Source organism: Arachis hypogaea, chromosome 19 (genome assembly GCF_003086295.3).
Source record: "Arachis hypogaea cultivar Tifrunner chromosome 19, arahy.Tifrunner.gnm2.J5K5, whole genome shotgun sequence".
NCBI classification, from domain to species: domain Eukaryota; kingdom Viridiplantae; phylum Streptophyta; class Magnoliopsida; order Fabales; family Fabaceae; genus Arachis; species Arachis hypogaea.
The window spans coordinates 13,828,648-13,848,408 of record NC_092054.1 but is presented as its reverse complement, the minus strand read 5'-3'; the positions used below and the strand labels follow the sequence as shown (position 1 = coordinate 13,848,408).

Sequence of the window (19,761 nt, the reverse complement as noted above, 5' to 3'; positions counted from 1 at the left end):
GGGCCCACTTTGGGTCCGGTCGGACCGGTTTGGCCCGTTCGGTCCAATCTTGGTCCGATTTCTATAAAATTGGTACCGAAACTCTCGTCTCAATCTCCTCTATCATATTTAACCATAAAAATCACATTTTTGGCTTTCTAGAATAAATTCTCATTTATGGGTTAATTAGCCATTAATTAACCGGGTCTTACATTCTACCCACCTAATTGGGAATTTTGCCCACAAAATTCAAATCCAATTACCTGAGAATAAGTGCGGATAATCCGTTCGCATCTCCGACTCAAGTTCCCAAGTGTGTTCCTCAACACCGCCTCGACTCCATGCCACTTTGACCAATGAAACCTCTTTTCCACGCAACCGTTTGATACTAGTATCATCAATTCTGACTGGAGCCACTGGAAGCGTCAAATCTTCCCTTAACTGAACTAATTCAGGTTTTAACACATGGCTAGCATCAGGAGTGTACTTCCGACGCTGCGACACGTGAAACACATCGTGCAGGTTCGAAAGATGAGGTGGTAGAGCCATCCGATATGCCACCGGTCCAATCCTCTCTAGGATCTGAAATGGACCAATGTATCGAGGATTCAACTTCTTTGCTTTAATCGCCCTACCTACTCCTGTGGTTAGAGTAACCTTCAGGAAAACATGATCTCCTCCCTCAAATTCCAAGGGCTTCCGCCTTTGATCGGCGTAACTCTTCTAGCGACTCTGCGCCGTAAGCATCCTATCTCAGATTTTTTTAACTTGATCAGTGGTCTCAGCTATCATTTCCGGCCCCAACAAGCCTTTCTCTCCAGCTTCATACCAACATAGCGGAGATTGACATTTCCTCCCATACAATGCCTCATACGGAGCCATTCCGATGCTCGCATGGTAACTATTATTGTATGCAAACTCCACTAACGGCATATATAGCGATCCCAACTCGCCGGTTGGTCCAAAACACAGGCTCTCAACATATCTTCTAGGGTTTGGATCGTCCTCTCGGATTGACCATCTGTTTGAGGATGGTAAGCTGTACTCAAGCTTAATCGGGTTCCAAAAGCTTTCTGAAATGCACCCCAGAACCTCGAAGTGAAACGAGGATCTCTATCAGAGATTATAGTAGCAGGTACACAATAGAGTCTCACAATCTCCTTTATGTATAACCATGCTAGCTCCTCAAGGGTGTAAGTCATCCGAATGGGCAAAAAGTGAGCTGACTTCGTCAGTCGGTCCACAATCACCCAGATAGCATCAAAACCAGTCCTAGTCCTTGGCAATCCCGACACAAAGTCCATTGCAATACTTTCCCATTTCCATTGCGGAACCTCTAAAGGTTGCAACATCCCGGAAGGTCTTTGATGTTCAATCTTTACCTTTTGACAAGTTAAGCACTTTGAAACATATTCCGCCACATCATTCTTCATACCCGGCCACCAAAACATCGCCTTTAAATCATGGTACATCTTAGTACTTCCCGGGTGAATGGAGAATCCGCTTTTGTGTGCCTCCTTTAAGATATCTTGCCTCAAAGTACCAACATCCGGCACAATGATCCTACCCTTGAATCTCCATAACCCATCTTTTTCTTCCGACACTCTCCACTGTTTTCCTTGTTCGATAGCCGGTAACACCTTCCATAACACTTCATCATTCTCATGAGCCTTTAGGAGTTCGGACTTAAAGTCACTTGAGATTTCTAATTGGCTCAAACACAAGGTTCCAGATACTTCTCGAACACCAATTTTTAGACTCTCGAATCCCTTGAGCAACTTCTCCTCTTGAAGCATCATCCAAGCCGCATATAATGACTTTCGACTTAACGCATCCGCCACTACATTCGCTTTTTCCGGATGGTAATTCAACTCAAAGTCATAGTCCTTCAATAATTCCATCCACCTCTTCTGCCTCATCTTAAGCTCTTTCTGATCAAAGAGATATTTCAAGCTCTTGTGATCAGAGAAGACTTGGAACTTAACCCCATAGAGATAATGCCTCCACACCTTCAAGGAAAACACAACCGCAGCGAGTTCCAAATCGTGCGTAGGATAACTAACTTCGTGAGGTCTCAACTGTCGTGAGGCATACGCCACCACATTATGATGCTGCATCAGCACGCACCCTAGACCCTTTAACGAGGCATCATAGTACACCTCAAAAGGCTCGTTCGGCTCATGTAACACTAACACAGGTGCAGTGGTCAACTTTTTCTTCAATGTCTGAAAGCTCTCCTCGCACTCAGGAGTCCAAACAAACGGAGTGTCTTTGCGGGTTAACTTTGTCAACGGCAAAGCTAATTGCGAAAAGCATTTGATGAACCTTCGGTAGTAGCCAGCTAGACCCAGAAAACTCCTTATCTCAGTTACTGTGGTTGGTTGCCTCCAATCCATCAAAGCTTCTACCTTGGTTGGATCTACGGCTATTCCCTTCTTACTCACCACGTGACCCAAAAACTTCACCTCATCCTTCCAAAACTCACACTTAGACAGTTTTGCATAGAGTTTCTTCTCCTTTAGAATTTGCAACACGGTCCTCAAGTGTTCCGCATGCTCTTCTTCAGTCTTGGAGTAAATTAGTATGTCGTCAATGAAGACAACAACGAATTTATCCAGAAACGGACGGAACACTCTATTCATGTAATCCATAAACACTGCAGGAGCATTTGTCAACCCAAAAGACATTACAGTATACTCGTAATGACCATAATGAGTCCTGAAAGCGGTCTTAGGGATATCCTCATCCCTCACCCTTATATGGTGATAACCGGATCACAAATCGATCTTAGAGAAAACCCCAGCTCCTTGTAACTGATCCATGAGATCATCAATCCTCGGCAATGGGTACTTATTCTTTATGGTGACCTTGTTCAGCTGCCTGTAATCCACACAGAGTCGCATACTTCCATCTTTCTTCTTTACTAGTAACACTGGAGCACCCCACGGGGAAACACTCGGTCGAATAAAGTTCTTACCCAACAATTCCTCTAACTGAGACTTTAGCTCGGCCATCTCTAATGGCGATATTCTATAAGGAGCACTTGAGATTGGCCCCTCCCCAGGCACCAACTCAATAGCAAACTCGACCTCTCGGTTAGGTGGAAACTCCTCAATATCATCGGGAAACACTTCCAGAAACTCACACACTACCAGAATCTGATCCAACCTTTGATCATCACCTGAAACACCAGCGGTTAACAACAGGATACCCTGACATTCGAATCCAGAACAGTTCACCATCATCGAATTCAAGTAATAATTATTCACCACGACCGGCCCTTCTGTATCTTCTGGCATAAAGTACACCGACTTTGTAGAGCAATCAAGCAGGACATGGTTCTCAGATAACCAGTCCAATCCCAAGATAAGATCAAGACCGATCATCGGTAAGCAGATTAAATTATGGACAAAATCACGCTGCTTGAACCTAAACGAAACTTTCGGGCATCCTAGCCTAGTTACCATGGCTTCATGGGTAGCATTATACACTTTTAAGTCATAACCTAAGGTTACGATCTTCAATCCTAACTCATGGGCTTTCTCAAATGCAATGAATGAATGCGATGCTCCCGAATCAAATAAAGCATTTAAAGTTTGACCAGCCATTTCACAGTTACCTCGAATGAGTGTCTCAGATCCCTCTGCACCCACAGCTGAGGTGGTGAACACCCGACCAGTCTGTTGTGCTTTCCCAGCACCTTGCTTTTGCCTCTCCGGACAACTTGTGGCTTTATGTCCCGCCTTTCCACAATTGTAGCACAAACCCCATCCGGCCTTGCATGGTACTCCCGGATGGTGAGTCCCACACCTAGTACAAGCTTGATCATTTTGAGGCTGCTTCCCAAACCTTTTTCCTTGGGAGTAGTTGTTGTTGGGCCTCCTAAAAGAACCTCCCTTCTTGAAAGGCGGACCTCTAGGTGCAAAACTCTTCCCTCGGTTCTGTGGAAATGATCCTTTGTGACTTCCTTTCTTAGTGGGTGCCCTCTTCACACACTCTTCAGCAACCCTACACTTGTTCACCAACTCGGAGAAAATCCTAATCTCCATTGGTCCCACTGAACTAAAAATATCGCTCCGGAGTCCTCCTTCGTACTTAACACACTTCCATTCCTTATATTCCACCGGAGTCCCTTGACACATACGAGCGAATTTGAACAGCTCCTCAAACTTGTCAGTATACTCAGATACGGATATAGTACCCTGCTTCAGCTGCAACAATTCAAGCTCCTTGGCCATCCTAGCAGAAGTCAGAAAGTACTTCTTATAGAACTCCTCTTGGAAGACATCCCAAGTGATATAATCATCACCCTACTGCAGGAGGCGTCGGATTCCTTGCCACCAATGCGACGCTTCGCCAGTGAGCAAATAGGTAGCGAACTCCACACGCTGCCCTTCAGGTACCACCTGCGCTTGCAGTGCTCGTTGCATAGCCTGAAACCACCTATCGGCTTCAGTCGGGCTAGTAGTTCCCTTGAACTTCGGTGGATTAACCTTTAAAAAGTTCGCCAGTGTCATCGGGCTCTGAACTCCACCTCCGTCATTACCATGGTTGTTCATCTGTTGACCAAAAGCCTCAGCAGTGGCTTGCATAGCAGCAGCCATGTTCTCCAGCGCAGTCATAAAGTTCACCGGGTCATTAGGGTTAATCTCCGGTGCACGAGCATTATTACGACTCCTCCCACGACCTCTACCGCGTCCACGAGGCGCCATCTGGTTCCTATATGTAAGACCCGGTCAATTAACGGCTAACTAACCCATAAAATGAGAATTTATTCTAGAAAGCCAAAAATGTTATTTTTATGGCTAAATGTGATGGAGGAGATTGAGACGAGAATTTCGGTACCAATTTTATAGAAATCGGACCAAGATTGGACCGAACGGGCCAAACCGGTCCAACCGGACCCAAAGTAGGCCCTTGGCCCAACATAACTAAACCAAAACCCTAGTTTTTAGCACTCTCTCTCCTCACTTATCACTCAAACACGCTGAAATTGGTATGGAGGGGGGGGGGGGAGAACACTCTCTCAAGTTCTATCTCTCACTTAATCTTCAAACCACCATAACTTTTGATCTAGAGCTCCGATCGCCGCTCCGTTTGCGGCCACGCGTTCACCGCGGAGAGCTCTACAAAACCGATACAATCAATCTTGAGGTAAGCCATGTTTTACTGTTCGAAATTCCAGCCCTTGATTTCGAGTTTCATGAGCAAAAATGTTGAGATTTTGGGTTCTTTGATGTTATAGGACCCAACTCTCTTGAAGGAGAAGGTTAATCTTGTCTCCTTGTACCTTGGGTGTGGTAAGATTCTCAACCCTAGTGTAATTTGTTGTTCTATGATGTTTGGGTATTGAGATGTTGTGTATGGATATGATGGTTATGGCTTAGGTTGTGTATATGTGAATATTGGAGCTTGATTGGTGATTTTGGAAAGCTTGGAAGAGGGTTTTGTGTGATAAAATCTGTTCTTGGAGGTATTGAGACCTTGAGAGCTTGTGGACAAGTGGTTTGGAAGTGCTCCGGTTGAGCGTGGAAAATCGGCTAAGGTATGGTTTCGGTTTCCCGTATCTAATATGTAATGTGGTAGGGAATACTTAGGCTAGAGGCCCTAAGATGGGCATTGAATTGATGATGTTGTTGAATGGTTGTGATATATGATGTGATCATATATGTGATTATGAATATTGATGCCTTGATTGTGTGATATATGAGAAATGCATGTTGTGATATATGCTTGATGGATGGTTGAGGTTGAATTGGTGGGTGGTACCGTGTTGATGGTGAGTATGATGTTAATTATGTATAATGATGGTTGATTGGAAATTGGTATTATCGGAAATTGAGATGAAGAAGGATGTATGACATGATATTGTGTTTGTCCTTTAGCCATTTGATTGAGAAGTGTTAAAATGATTGGGTGTGGTTTTGGGAACCTTGGTAAAATGTCAATGTGTGAGTTGAGGATGGCTTGATGTTGATTTTGGTACATTTTGATTGATTTCAAAGAAAAGGGATGAAATTGGCATGTTTTGATTGACTTTGAAAGAGTTGAAAGTGGCTTGTTTTGAAAATGGCACTTTATGGTTTTGTTTGAAAACACGGTTTTTGGGCATACTTTGACGGGACATAACTTGGACTATGAATCTCTGAATTATGACTTAAGCATAAGACTCTGTATGGTAGGGTGTTACATTATGGTATCAGAGCAGTTCGTTCCTGTAGAGCCTGAGGAATGGATTGACTATGCTTCTGTGCATTCTCTGTATGTGTGTTATATGCTGTTAGTATATCTGCTTGATATAATTGGCATAAACGTTCATGAGCATGCATTTGGGACTTTGAAGCACTAAACTTCCGATATTGAGACTGATTAACTTAATATCGATTGTTTGGTGTGTATAGGAACCAGATGGCACCTCGTGGACGCGGTAGAGGTCGTGGGAGAGGACATACGAATGCTCGTGCGCCGGAGACTAACCCTAATGATCCGGTGAACTTTATGACTGCGTTGGAGAACATGGCTGCTGCTATGCAAGCCACTGCTGAGGCTCTTGGTCAACAGATGAACAACCATGGTAATGATAGAGGTGGAGTTCAGGGCCCGATGACACTGGCAAACTTTTTGAAGGTTAATCCACCGAAGTTCAAGGGAACTACTAGTCCGACTGAAGCCGATACATGGTTTCAGGCTATGGAACGAGCACTGCAAGCGCAGGTGGTACCTGAAGGGCAGCGTGTGGAGTTCGCTACCTATTTGCTCACTGGTGAAGCGTTGCATTGGTGGCAGGGAATCCGACGCCTTCTGCAGCAGGGTGATGATTATATCACTTGGGATGTCTTCCAAGAGGAGTTTTATAAGAAGTACTTTCTGACTTCTGCTAGGACGGCCAAGGAGCTTGAATTGTTGCAGCTGAAGCAGGGTGCTATGCCCGTATCTGTGTATACTGACAAGTTTGAGGAGCTGTTCAGATTCTCTCGTATGTGTCAAGGGACTCCGGTGGAATATGAGGAATGGAAGTGTGTTAAGTACGAAGGAGGACTCCAGAGTGATATTTTCGGTTCAGTGGGGCCAATGGAGATTAGGACTTTCTCCGAATTGGTGAACAAGTGTAGGGTTGCTGAAGAGTGCGTGAAGAGGGCAGCCGTCGAGAAAAGAAGTCACAAAGGATCATTCCCACAGAACCGAGGGAAGAGCTTTGTGGACAAGTGGTTTGGAAGTGCTCCGGTTGAGCGTGGGAAATCGGCTAAGGTATGGTTTCGGTTTCCCGTATCTAATATGTAATGTGGTAGGGAATACTTAGGCTAGAGGCCCTAAGATAGGCATTGAATTGATGATGTTGTTGAATGGTTGTGATATATGATGTGATCATATATGTGATTATGAATATTGATGCCTTGATTGTGTGATATATGAGAAATGCATGTTGTGATATATGCTTGATGGATGGTTGAGGTTGAATTGGTGGGTGGTACCGTGTTGATGGTGAGTATGATGTTAATTATGTATAATGTTGGTTGATTGGAAATTGGTATTATCAGAAATTGGGATGAGGAAGGATGTATGACATTATATTGTGTTTGTCCTTTAGCCATTTGATTGAGAAGTGTTAAAATGATTGGGTGTGGTTTTGGGAACCTTGGTAAAATGTCAATGTGTGAGTTGAGGATGGCTTGATGTTGATTTTGGTACATTTTGATTGATTTCAAAGAAAAGGGATGAAATTGGCATGTTTTGATTGATTTTGAAAGAGTTGAAAGTGGCTTGTTTTGAAAATGGCACTTTATGGTTTTGTTTGAAAACACGATTTTTGGGCATATTTTGACGGGACATAACTTGGACTACGGATCTCTGATTTATGCCAAATCTACTTAGAAATGAAATTGGATCCGGGATGTCCATTCCGTTCGAAGAACGGGTGAAAAACAATTTAAAATGAGGAAGTTATGTCCGTCGGAAGATTGGGGGTTGAATTTGTGAATTCTGCAGTTTTTAACTTAGAAAATTTTTAGCAGAATGACCCCTCGCGCGTAGGCGCACTTGGCGCATACGCACCGTTCTTCGAGAAAGCACCATCCACGCGTACGCGTGGTGTGCGTGGGCGCGTCGATGCGCTGCACCAAATGCCCAGCCATTTTTCAGAGAGTTGTGCCAGAGTTGTGCCAGTTTTGTGCCTGGACGCAAGAGCACCCACGCGTACGCGTGGTTGACGCTTGCGCGTCGTTTGGCTAATTTTCAATCCACGCGTTCGCGCGCATGACGCTTGCGCGTCAATGAGTTTTAAGGCCATCCACGCGTGCGCGTGGAGTGCGCGTACGCGTGGCCCTGTTTTCATCCCAAAGTTGATTTTTGAGTTTTAAAAGCCAAATTTTATACTTCTAAGCCTCCGATCTCACCACTTATGTCTTAAATCATTATGATATGCCTAGCATGAGAAAAAGGGCTAGTGAATGTGGTAACTTGCGAGTGAAGCAAGGGAAAATGGATGATCATTGAGGATCAAAGATGATTATGTGAGATGCGGAGAATGGCGGTGGAAGTGCTTGTTGTGCCATGGGCCGAAGGGCCGTAAATGTTAATGAATTGGCTGGTTATGGATTTTACCGTGAGCCGGATGGCTAGATTATTGCCGTGTGACGGCGGAGCCATGTTTATGGCTAAGTATAAATGCATATATGCTGTTGAATGAATTGTGAATGTTTGCACTTTCACCATCGGAGATGAGGGTTTCCCTGGGTAGTAGCAGTGGCTAGCCACCACGTGCTCCATGTTGAGACTCGAAGCACTTTTGACCCTATGTCGTAAGTGTGGCCGGGCACTGTGAAAGGCCCGGATGAGCTCGCCCCCATAAATATTCACCAGTGAGGGTGATGGATATGGATCATGATTATGATCAAGTTTATGATGAGTATAACTCGAGTTGGGGATGCGCAACAGAGGGACAGTCCAATGGTTAGCTACCAGGACTTGTCGGGTTGGCTCTATAACCGACAGATGATATCATCAGCCACTAGGGACAGGCATGCATCATAAGCATACTACATGAATTGTTTGAGATTGCCTATTTGACTGCATATTACTTGCTAATTGCCTAAATGCCTTATCTGTTCCTATTTGTAAGTCTCTTGTCTGATATAACTGTGTTTGCTATATTTTACTCCTACTGGTGGTTGGGAGGTCTGAAGGAATTGGAAAGGAAAGTATTAGTTAGACTGAAGGATCTTTAGTCAGTTGCCACTTACGGTTTAGCTTGTTTATAAGCTTTGATATTATCTGGGGGAAGTTCTAGGATTGCCTTCGGCTTTTCTCTATTATTATGTATTATATATGTGGAAGTTGTTACCATGCTGGGGACCTCTAGTTCTCACCCATGCGGATTTTGTGGTTTTCAGATGCAGGACGCGATGCTTCTCGTTGAGGCATGCTGGAGACTTCTGGATTTAGCGAAGATCCTTTGTTCTCGGGACTCTGTTTTGGGTTATATATCTTGTTTAGATACTTTTATCTCCATTAAATAATACAAACTGTGGTGACTCCTCTTATAGGAGGTTTTGGAGAATAGGTTTCTGTATTTGTGTCCCTTTGGGTTTTCCTTGGGGTTTTCCTTATTTTATTATATGTATATATTGCTATGCTCGGACCGGTTATCTTCGCAGCCGGATTTTGAGTCTTGATATTCCCGTTTTTGACACTCTTTATACATATGATCTTGCGTTAGCTTATCCTTTGCTCGTTACGTTATCGATCGGAGTGTTGCGCTTTCGAGTCACGGTTTTTGTTTACCCCTTTTTCCGTAAAGGCTCCTAGTTATAATCAATTATTCATACTACTATACGTACTAAATTTTTGTTTTAGAGGTCGTAATACCTTGCCATCTCTGAATTATGACTTAAGCATAAGACTCTGTATGGTAGGGTGTTACACTATACACACCAAACAATCGATATTAAGTTGATCAGTCTCAATATCGAAAGTCTAGTGCTTCAAAGTCCCAAATGCATGCTCATGAACGTTTATGCCATTTATATCAAGCAGATATACTAACAGCACATAACACACACACAGAGAATGCACAGAAGCATAGTCAGTCCATTCCTCAGGCTCTACAGGAACGAACTGCTCTGATACCATAATGTAACACCCCACCATACAGAGTCTTATGCTTAAGTCATAATTCAGAGATGGCAAGGTATTACGACCTCTAAAATAAAAATTTTGTACGTATAGTAGTATGAATGATTGATTATAACTAGGAGCTTTTATAGAAAAAGGGGTAAACAAAAAAAAACGTAACTCGAAAGCGCTACACTCCAATCGATAACGTAACGAGTAAAGGATAAGCAAACGCGAGATCATATATATAAAGAGTGTCAAAAACGGGAATAACAAGACTCAAAATCCGGCTGCGAAGATAATCGGTCCGAGCATAGCAATATATACATATAATAAAATAAGGAAAACCCCAAAGAAAACCCAAAGGGACACAAATACAGAAATCTATTCTCAAAAATCTCCTATAAGAGGAGTCATCACAGTTTGTATTATTTAATGGAGATAAAAGTATCTAAGCAAAACATATAAACCCAAAACAGAGTCCCGAGAACAAGGGATCTTCGCTAATCCAGAAGTCTCCAGCATGCCTTAACGAGGAGCCTCGCGTCCTGCATCTGAAAACCACAAAATCCGCATGGGTGAGAACCAGAGGTCCCCAGCACGGTAACAGCTTCCACATATATAATACATAATAATAGAGGAAAGCCGAAGGCAATCCTAGAACTTCCTCCAGATAATGTCAAAGCTTATAAACAAACTAAACCGTAAGTGGCAACTGACTAAAGATCCTTCAGTCCAACTAATACTTCCCTTTCCAATTCCTTCAGACCTCCCAACCACCAGCAGGAGTATAATATAGCAAACACAGTTATATCAGACAAGAGATTCACAAATAGGAACAGATAAGGCATTTAGACAATTAGCAAGTAATATGCAGTCAAATAGGCAATCTCAAACAATTCATGTAGTATGCTTATGATACATGCCTGTCCCTAGTGGCTGATGATATCATCTGTCGGTTATAGAGCCAACCCGACAAGTCCTGGTAGCTAACCATTGGACTGTCCTTCTGTCGCGCATCCCCAACTCGAGTTATACTCATCATAAACGTGATCATAATCATGATCCATATCCATCACCCTCACTGGTGAATATATACAGGGGCGAGCTCATCCGGGACTTTCACAGTGCCCGACCACACTTACGACATAGGGTCAACAGAGTATCAAGTCTCAACCTGGAGCACGTGGTGGCTAGCCACTACTACTACCCAGGGAAACTCGTATCTTAGATAGTGGAAGTGCAACATTCACAATTCATTCAACAGCATATATGCATTTATACATAGCCATAATCATGGCTCCGCCGTAACACGGCAATAATCTAGCCATCCGGCTCACGGTTAAATCCATAACCAGCCAATTCATTAACAATTACGGCCCTTCGGCCCATGGCATAACAAGCACTTCCACCGCCATTCTCCGCATCTCACATAATCATCTTTGATCCTCATAGATCATTCATTTTTCCCTTGCTTCACTCGCAAGTTACCACATTCACTAGCCCTTTTTCCTCATGCTAGGCATATCATAATGATTTAAGATATAAGTGGTGAGATCGGAGGCTTAGAAGTATGAAATTTGGCTTTTAAAACTCAAAAATCAACTTTGGGATGAAAACAGGGCCACGCGTACGCGCACTCCACGCGCACGCGCGGATGGCCAAAAACTCATCGACGCGCAAGCGTCATACGCGCGGGTTGAAAAATATCCAAACGGCGCGCAAGCGTCAGCCACGCGTACGCGTGGGTGCTCTTGCGCCCAGGCACAAAATTGGCACAATTCTGGCACAACTCTTTGGAAAATAGCTGGGCATATGGCACAGCGTATCGACGCGCCCGTGCACACCACGCGCACGCGTAGATGGTGCTTCCTGGAAGAATGGCGCGCACGCGCCAAGTGCGCCTATGTGCGGAGGGTTATTCTGCTAAAAATTTTCTAAGTTAAAAGCTGCAGAATTCACAGATTCAACCCCCAATTTTCCGACGGTCATAACTCTCTCATTTTAAATCATTTTCACCCGTTCTTCGAACGGCATGGACATCCCGGATCCAATTTCATTTTTAAATAGATTTGGCACAAATCAGAGATCCGTAGTCCAAGTTATGTCCCGTCAAAGTATGCCCAAAAACTATGTTTTCATACAAAACCACAAAGTGCCATTTTCTAAACAAGCTACTTTCAACTCTTTTCAAAATCAATCAAAACATGCCAATTTCAACCATTTTCTTTGAAATCATTCAAAATGTACCAAAATCAACAACAAGCCATCCTCAACTCACACATTGACACTTTACCAAAATTTCCAAAATCACATCCAACCATTTTAACACTTCTCAATCAAATGGCTAAAGGACAAACACAATATCATATCATACATCCTTCCTCATCCCAATTTCCAATAATACCATTTCCAATCAACCATCATTATACATAATCATTATCATACTTACCATCAACATGGTACCACCCACCAATTCAACCTCAATCATCCATCAAGCATATATCACAACATGCATTTCTCATATATCACACAATCAAGGCATCAATATTCATAATCACATATATGATCACATCATATATCTCAACCATTCAACAACATCAACAATTCAATGCCTATCTTAGGGCCTCTAGCCTAAGTATTTCCTACCACATTACATATTAGATACGGGAAACCGAAACCATACCTTAGCTGATTTCCCAAGCTCAACCGGAACACTTCCAAACCACTTGTCCACAAGTCCTCTAGGTCTCAACAACTCCAAGAACAGATTTTTACCACCAAAAATCCTTTTTCAAGCTTTCCAAAATCACCAATCAAGCTCCAATATTCACATATACACAACCTAAGCCACAATCACCATACCCATACACAACATCTCAATACCCAAACATCATAGAACAACAAATTACACTAGGGTTGAGAATCTTACCACACCCAAGGTCCAAGGAGACAAGATTAACCTTCTCCTTCAAGAGAGTTGGGTCCTATAACATCAAAGAGCCCAAAATCTCAACATTTTTGCTCATGAAACTCGAAATCAAGGCTGGAAATTCGAAGAGCAAAATGTGGCTTACCTCAAAATTGATTGTATGGGTTTTGTAGAGCTCTCCGCAGTGAACGCGTGGCCGCAAACGGAGCGGCAATCGGAGCTCTAGATCAAAAGTTATGGTGGTTTGAAGATCAAGTGAGAGATAGAACTTGAGAGAGTGTTCTTCCCTCCATGGCCTCCATTTCAGCGTGAATGAGAGTGTTGTGAGGAGAGAGAGTACTGAAAACTAGGGTTTTGGTTTAGTTTAGTTGGGCCAAGGGCCCACTTTGGGTTTGGTCGGACCAGTTTGGCCCATTCGGTCCAATCTTGGTCCGATTTCTATAAAATTGGTATCGAAACTCTCGTCTCAATCTCCTCTATCATATTTAGCCATAAAAATCACATTTTTGGCTTTCTAGAATAAATTCTCATTTATGGGTTAATTAGGCATTAATTTATGTATAGACAACTTAAATGTTCATAAGTTTGAAAAATTTTTGAAAAAAATAAAAATATAAAAAAATTACATGTTGACCCATAAGATTTTTTTTTTTAAAATTTGTCTATAGTCTATGATTAATAACTTTAAAATTATATATATGTTATTTATTTTATATATTTTTTTATTTAATAGAGACATATAATTTTGTTATCGGCGATGTTAGTGGTTTTAAAGAGATTTTTACCTTTAAATAAATTATAGAGAAATTAAAAATAAAATTGGTTGCAATTTTTCTGGCAATTTATTTATTTATTATTTTAAATTAAAATTAAATTATATATTCAATTTATATTTGTTTGTTTATCCTAATGATTGTATATAATAGATAATATATTTAAGCATGTTTTGAAAGAAACTATTAAATTTTATATAATTAAAAGTTAATTATGAAATTAAAACTAAGATAAAGTGAAATACAATAAACATATGAGAAGTGAAAGTAAAATAAATAATTAAAAATAAGATAATAAAATAATTAAAAAAGTAAAAAAAAAAGACAGAAAAATAATTCATGTAATTGATAAAAATACACTGTAAAAAAAATTAGTATAATCAATGAATATATGAGAGACAAAAATTAAGATATATTTTTGTTAAAAAATTCAAGAAAAACATTGTGAAGAAGAACCTATTAATTAATAAAGCTTTATGAAAATATTATAAAAAATTTAAAATGTTAGTAAATAAAATAGTAACTCCTTTAAGAATTATTAATCAAGATACATAAAAGTACATTCTGATTCATAGATATAGAAAATAATAAGAGAATGATTTAAATTAAATTCATTTATTATTTATTAAATAATTTAATATTTATTTAATTTTAGTCAAATCAGATAATATAATTGATTAGTTATAATTAATGTTATTCACCCTAATGGTATAATTGAAACATATTGAAATTCTAAAGGTAAAATTAAAATTAAATATTAAGAATAAAATTAAAATAAAATTGCACTTTCTATTTTGTAACACCATACTACATAGAGTTTTACGCTTAAGTCATAGAATAGAGGTAGTGTGGTGTTATAGACCTCTAAACAGTAACATATATATATATTAGTGGAAAGGACAATATACTAGGAGCCTTGAAAAACGGTTAAAAACAAAACCACAAAAATAAAAAGTGCAACGCTCAAGGAATAGGATTACTTACGTGCTAAGAAACCTAATAGGAAATGATAAAGGTAAACCAAAGAGTAAAGGAAAGTCAAGGAAACAACATAACTAGCCCCTGAGCTAAGGCTGGCCGGAGGATATATATATACATACATAGGTATCCCCAAAATACACCAAAATACCAATTCTAAACTCCTATCTCTCCCTTAACCTCTAAGAGGAGCAGCATACACAAGTCACTTGGAGAGTAAGCTAAATACATATATACATATATACAAACAGAAATCCAAGATACACCCAAGAACTACTTCGCTTCAAGGATCCAGACGCCTAGCGAGCAGCCTCTCGACCTGCATTTGAAAAACAACAACACAATATGAAATGAGAACCGGAGGTTCTCAACATGGTAAAAGTGCCACGCGTATAATAAATAAGGTCCTGAGAATGCCATAGGCAATCCTAGAACTCCGTTCTTCAGTTATCCAACTTAATTACTAAACAGAAGCCATAAACATGGGTAGGTAATCTAAATCTGCCTAACTTACTCCATTTCAAACCTAACATAACACCAAACCATTTCACCTTTTCCTCCGTCCCTCCATCATCCACAATGCAACAAAGACAAGCAACCAAACAAGTTCACGCACAAGTAATGAGCAGATAGTGCAAGTAGCAAGTATAACAGGTAGCAGGTGGTATATATCAATTAGGCAAACCCAGGAAATGCATAGCAATCAAAACAAACAAATGCATATGATGCATGCCTGTCCTATGGCTGATGGAACCCATCTGTCGGTTATCCAGCCAACCCGACAAGTCCAAAAACTTTAGATTCTCCCCCGTCGCACATCCCCAAGAGTTTATGCATAGAGTTCACATTCATTCATCATATAATCACTCAATGGGGGCTTTTCATACCCGGGAATTTATACGTGCCCTGTAACACCCTACCATACAGAGTCTTATGCTTAAGTCATAATTTAGAGATGGCAAGGTATTACGACCTCTAAAAATTAAAATTTAGTACATATAGTAGTGTGAATAAAGATTATAACTAGGAGCCTTTGAAGGAAAGGGGTAAAACAAAATCGCAACTCGAAAGCGCAACACTCCGATCGAAAACATGACGAACAAAGGATATACCAACGCGAGATTATACATATACAAATGAGTGTCAAAAACATGAATATCAAAACTCATAATCCGGTTGCGAAAATAACCGGTCTGAGCATAGCAATATATACAAATAAATAAAATAAGAAACCCCAAGGAAACCCAAAGGGACATAAATACAAGAGAACCTATTCTCCAAAATCCCCTCTAAGAGGAGTCATCACAGTTTGTATTATTCAGTGTAGATAAAAGTATCTAAGCAAAACATATAAACTAAAATAGAGTCTTGAGAACAAGGATCTTCGCTAATCCAAAAGTCTCCAGCATGCCTCAACGAGAAGCCTCGCGTCCTACATCTGAAAACCACAAAATCCGCATGGGTGAGAACCGGGGGTTCTCAGTATGGTAACAGTACCCACATATTTAACATGTAATGTCCTGGAAAAGCCGAAGGCAATCCTAGAACTTGCACCAAATATATCAAAGCTTATAAACAGGCTAAACCATAAATGGCAACTAACTAAAGATTCTTCAGTCTAACTAATAATTCCCTTTCCAAATCCTTCAAACCTCTCAACCACCAGTAGGAGTATAATATGGCAAACACAATTATATCAGACAAGAGATATACAAAATAGGAATAGATAAGGCATTTAGACAATTAGCAGGTAATATGCAGTCAAATAGGCAATCTCAAACAATTCACATAATATCCATATGATGAATGCCCGTCCCTAATGACTCATGATATCATCTGTCAGTTATATAGCCAACCCGACAAGTCCTGGTAGCTAACCATTGGACTGTCCCTCTGTCGCGCATCCCCAACTCGAGTTATACTCAACATAATCGTGATCATAATCATGATCCATATCCAACACCCTCACTGGTGTATATTCACGGGGGCGAGCTCATCCAGAACTTTCACAGTGTCCGGCCACACTTACGACATAGGATCAGCAGAGTATCGAGTCTCCACCTGGAGCACGTGGTGGCTAGCCACTGCTTTCACCCAGGAAAACTCGTATCTCAGATAGTGGAAGTGCAACATTCACATTTCATTCTATAGCATATATGCATTTATATTCGGCCATAATCAATAATGGCTCCGCCGTAACTCGGCAACAAACTCAGCCATCCGGCTCACGGTTCAATCCAGAACCAGCCAATTTATCAACAAATACAGCCTTTCGGCTCATGGCACATAAAGCACTTCCACCGCCATCCTCCGCATCTCATATAATCATCTTTGATCATCATTGATCATAACGTTTTCCCTTGCTTCATCCACAAGTTATCACATCCCTAGCTCCTTTCTCATTGCTAGGTATATCATAATGATTTAAGACATAAGGGGTGAGATCGGAGGCTTAAAAGTATGAAATTTGGCTTTAAAAACTCAAAGATCACCTTTGGGATGAAAACAGGGCCATGCGTACGCGTCCTACACATGCACGCGTGGATGGCCAAAAGTTCATCGACGCGTATGCGTCGCCCACGCGCACGCGAGGATGGGAAAACAGTCAAGGGACGCCTACGCGTCAGCCACGCGTACGCGTGGGTGCGTTTGTGCCCCACGCACAGAACTGGCACAGTGCTCACGCAACTCTCGGAAATTTTGTCTGGGCAACCATTTTAGCACATCGACGTGTACGCGTGAGCCACACGCATGCGTGGATGGCGTTTTTCTGAAAAACGATGCATACGCGTCAAGCACGCCTACGCGTGGGGGCCATTTTGCCAAAAAAAATTTCTAAGTTAAAAGCTGCAGAATTCACAAATTAAACCCCCAATCTTCCAAGGGACATAACTCATCCATTTTAAATTATTTTCCCCCCGTTCTTCGAACGGTATAACCACCCTAGATCCAATTTCAGTTTTAAATAGATTTGGCACAAAACCGAGATCCGGAGTTCAAGTTATGTCCCATCAAAGTATGCCAAAAAACCACATTTTCATTCAAAACCACAAAGTGCCATTTTCAAAACATCCCAATTGCAACCCTTTTCAAAATCAAGGAAAGTATGCCAAAATTAATTCAAGCCTCTTCAACTCATACATTAGTATATTTAACATATTACAAGCCAACATCTAACCATTTCATCCCATCTCAAACAATTAGCCCAATATTAAATACATTAACATGGCATATACCCTTCCTCATCATAATTTCCAATCACACCATTACCAATTAACCAACATTACACATAATCACTACCATGCTCACTCTCAACATGGTTCCATCCTCAATTCAACCTCAAACATTCATCAAGCATATATCACAACATGCATTTTTCTCATATATCACACCATCAAGGCATCAATATTCATAATCACATATATGACCACATCATATATCTCAACCATTCAACAACATCAACAATTTAATGCCTATCTTAGGGCCTCTAGCCTAAGTTTTCACTCCACATTACATTTTAGATACAGGAAACCGAGACCATACCTTAGCCGATTTCCCAAGCTCAACCGGAGCACTTCCAAACCACTTGTCCACAAGCTCTCAAGGTCTCAACACCTCCAAGAATAGATTTTTATCATTAAAATCCCTTTTCAAGCTTTTCAAAGTCTCAATCAAGCTTTAATACCCACATACACACAACCTAAGCCACAATCATCATACCCATACACAACATCTCAATACCCAAACATCATAGAACAACAAATTACACTAGGGTTGAGAGTCTTACCACACCCAAGGTCCAAGTAGACAAGATTAATCTTCTCCTTCAAGAAATTTGGGTCCTATAACATCAAAGAGCCCAAAATCTCAATATTTTTACCCATGAAATTCGAAAATTAGGGATGAAGAACTGAAATGATTTCGTGGCTTACCTCAAAAATAAAGTAGTGGGTTTTGTAGAGCTTTCCGCGGTGAACACGTGGCTGTAAACGGTGCGGCAATCGGAGCTCTAGATCAAAAGTTATGGTGGTTTGAAGATTAGAGGAGAGATAGAACTTGAGAGAGTGTTCTTCCCCCCTTGGCCTCCATTCAGCGTGTTTCTTGAGTGTAGTGAGGAGAGAGAGTGCTGAAATGAGGGTTTTTGGGCTTAGTTATGTTGGGCCAAGGGCCCACTAGGGGTCCGGTTGGCCCAGTTTGGCCCGTTCGGTCCAATCTTGGTCTGTTTTCTACAAAATTGGTATCGACATTCTCGTCTCAATCTCCTCTATCATATTTAGCCATAAAAATTACATTTTTGGCTTTCTAGAATACATTCTTATTTATGGGTTAATTAGCCATTAATTAACTGGGTTGTACATTCTACCCACCTAATTGGAAATTTTGCCCACAAAATTCAAATTCAATTACCTGAGAATAAGTGCGGATAGTCCGTTCGCATCTCCGACTCAAGCTCCCAAGTGTGTTCCTCAACACCGCCTCGACTCCATGCCACTTTGACTAATGAAACCTCTTTTCCACGCAATCGTTTGATACTAGTATTATCAATTCTGACTGGAGCAACAAGAAGCGTCAAATCTTCTCTTAACTGAACTAATTCAGGTTCTAACACATGGCTAGCATCAGGAGTGTACTTCCGAAGTTGCGACATGTGAAACATGTCGTGCAGGTTCGAAAGGTGAGGTGGTAGTGCCATCCAATACGCCACCGGTCCGACCCTCTCCAGGATCTGAAACGGACCGATGTATCGAGGGTTCAACTTCTTCGCTTTAATCGCCCTTCCTACTCCCGTGGTCGGAGTAACTTTAAGGAAATCATGGTCTCCTTCCTCAAATTCCAAGGGCTTCCGCCTCTGATCGGCGTAACTCTTTTGGCGACTCTGCACCGTGAGTATCCTATCTCGGATTTTCTTGACTTGTACAGTGGTCTCAGCTATCATCTCCGTCCCCAACAAGCCTTTCTCTCCCGCTTCATACCAGCACAGCGGAGATT

The 19,761-nt window shown here is 41.3% G+C and overlaps 1 protein-coding gene across 1 annotated transcript in view; it reads left to right on the top strand.

Annotated features, from left to right (window-relative positions):
- Positions 1–19,542, top strand: part of LOC112777950 (uncharacterized) — a 38,571-nt gene extending 19,029 nt beyond the window's left edge. The window contains exon 2 of the mRNA XM_072228273.1: positions 19,439–19,542. Coding sequence (XP_072084374.1) covers positions 19,439–19,542 — 104 coding nt within the window. The remainder of the gene's footprint in view (positions 1–19,438) is intronic.
- The last annotated feature ends 219 nt before the right edge of the window (positions 19,543–19,761 follow it).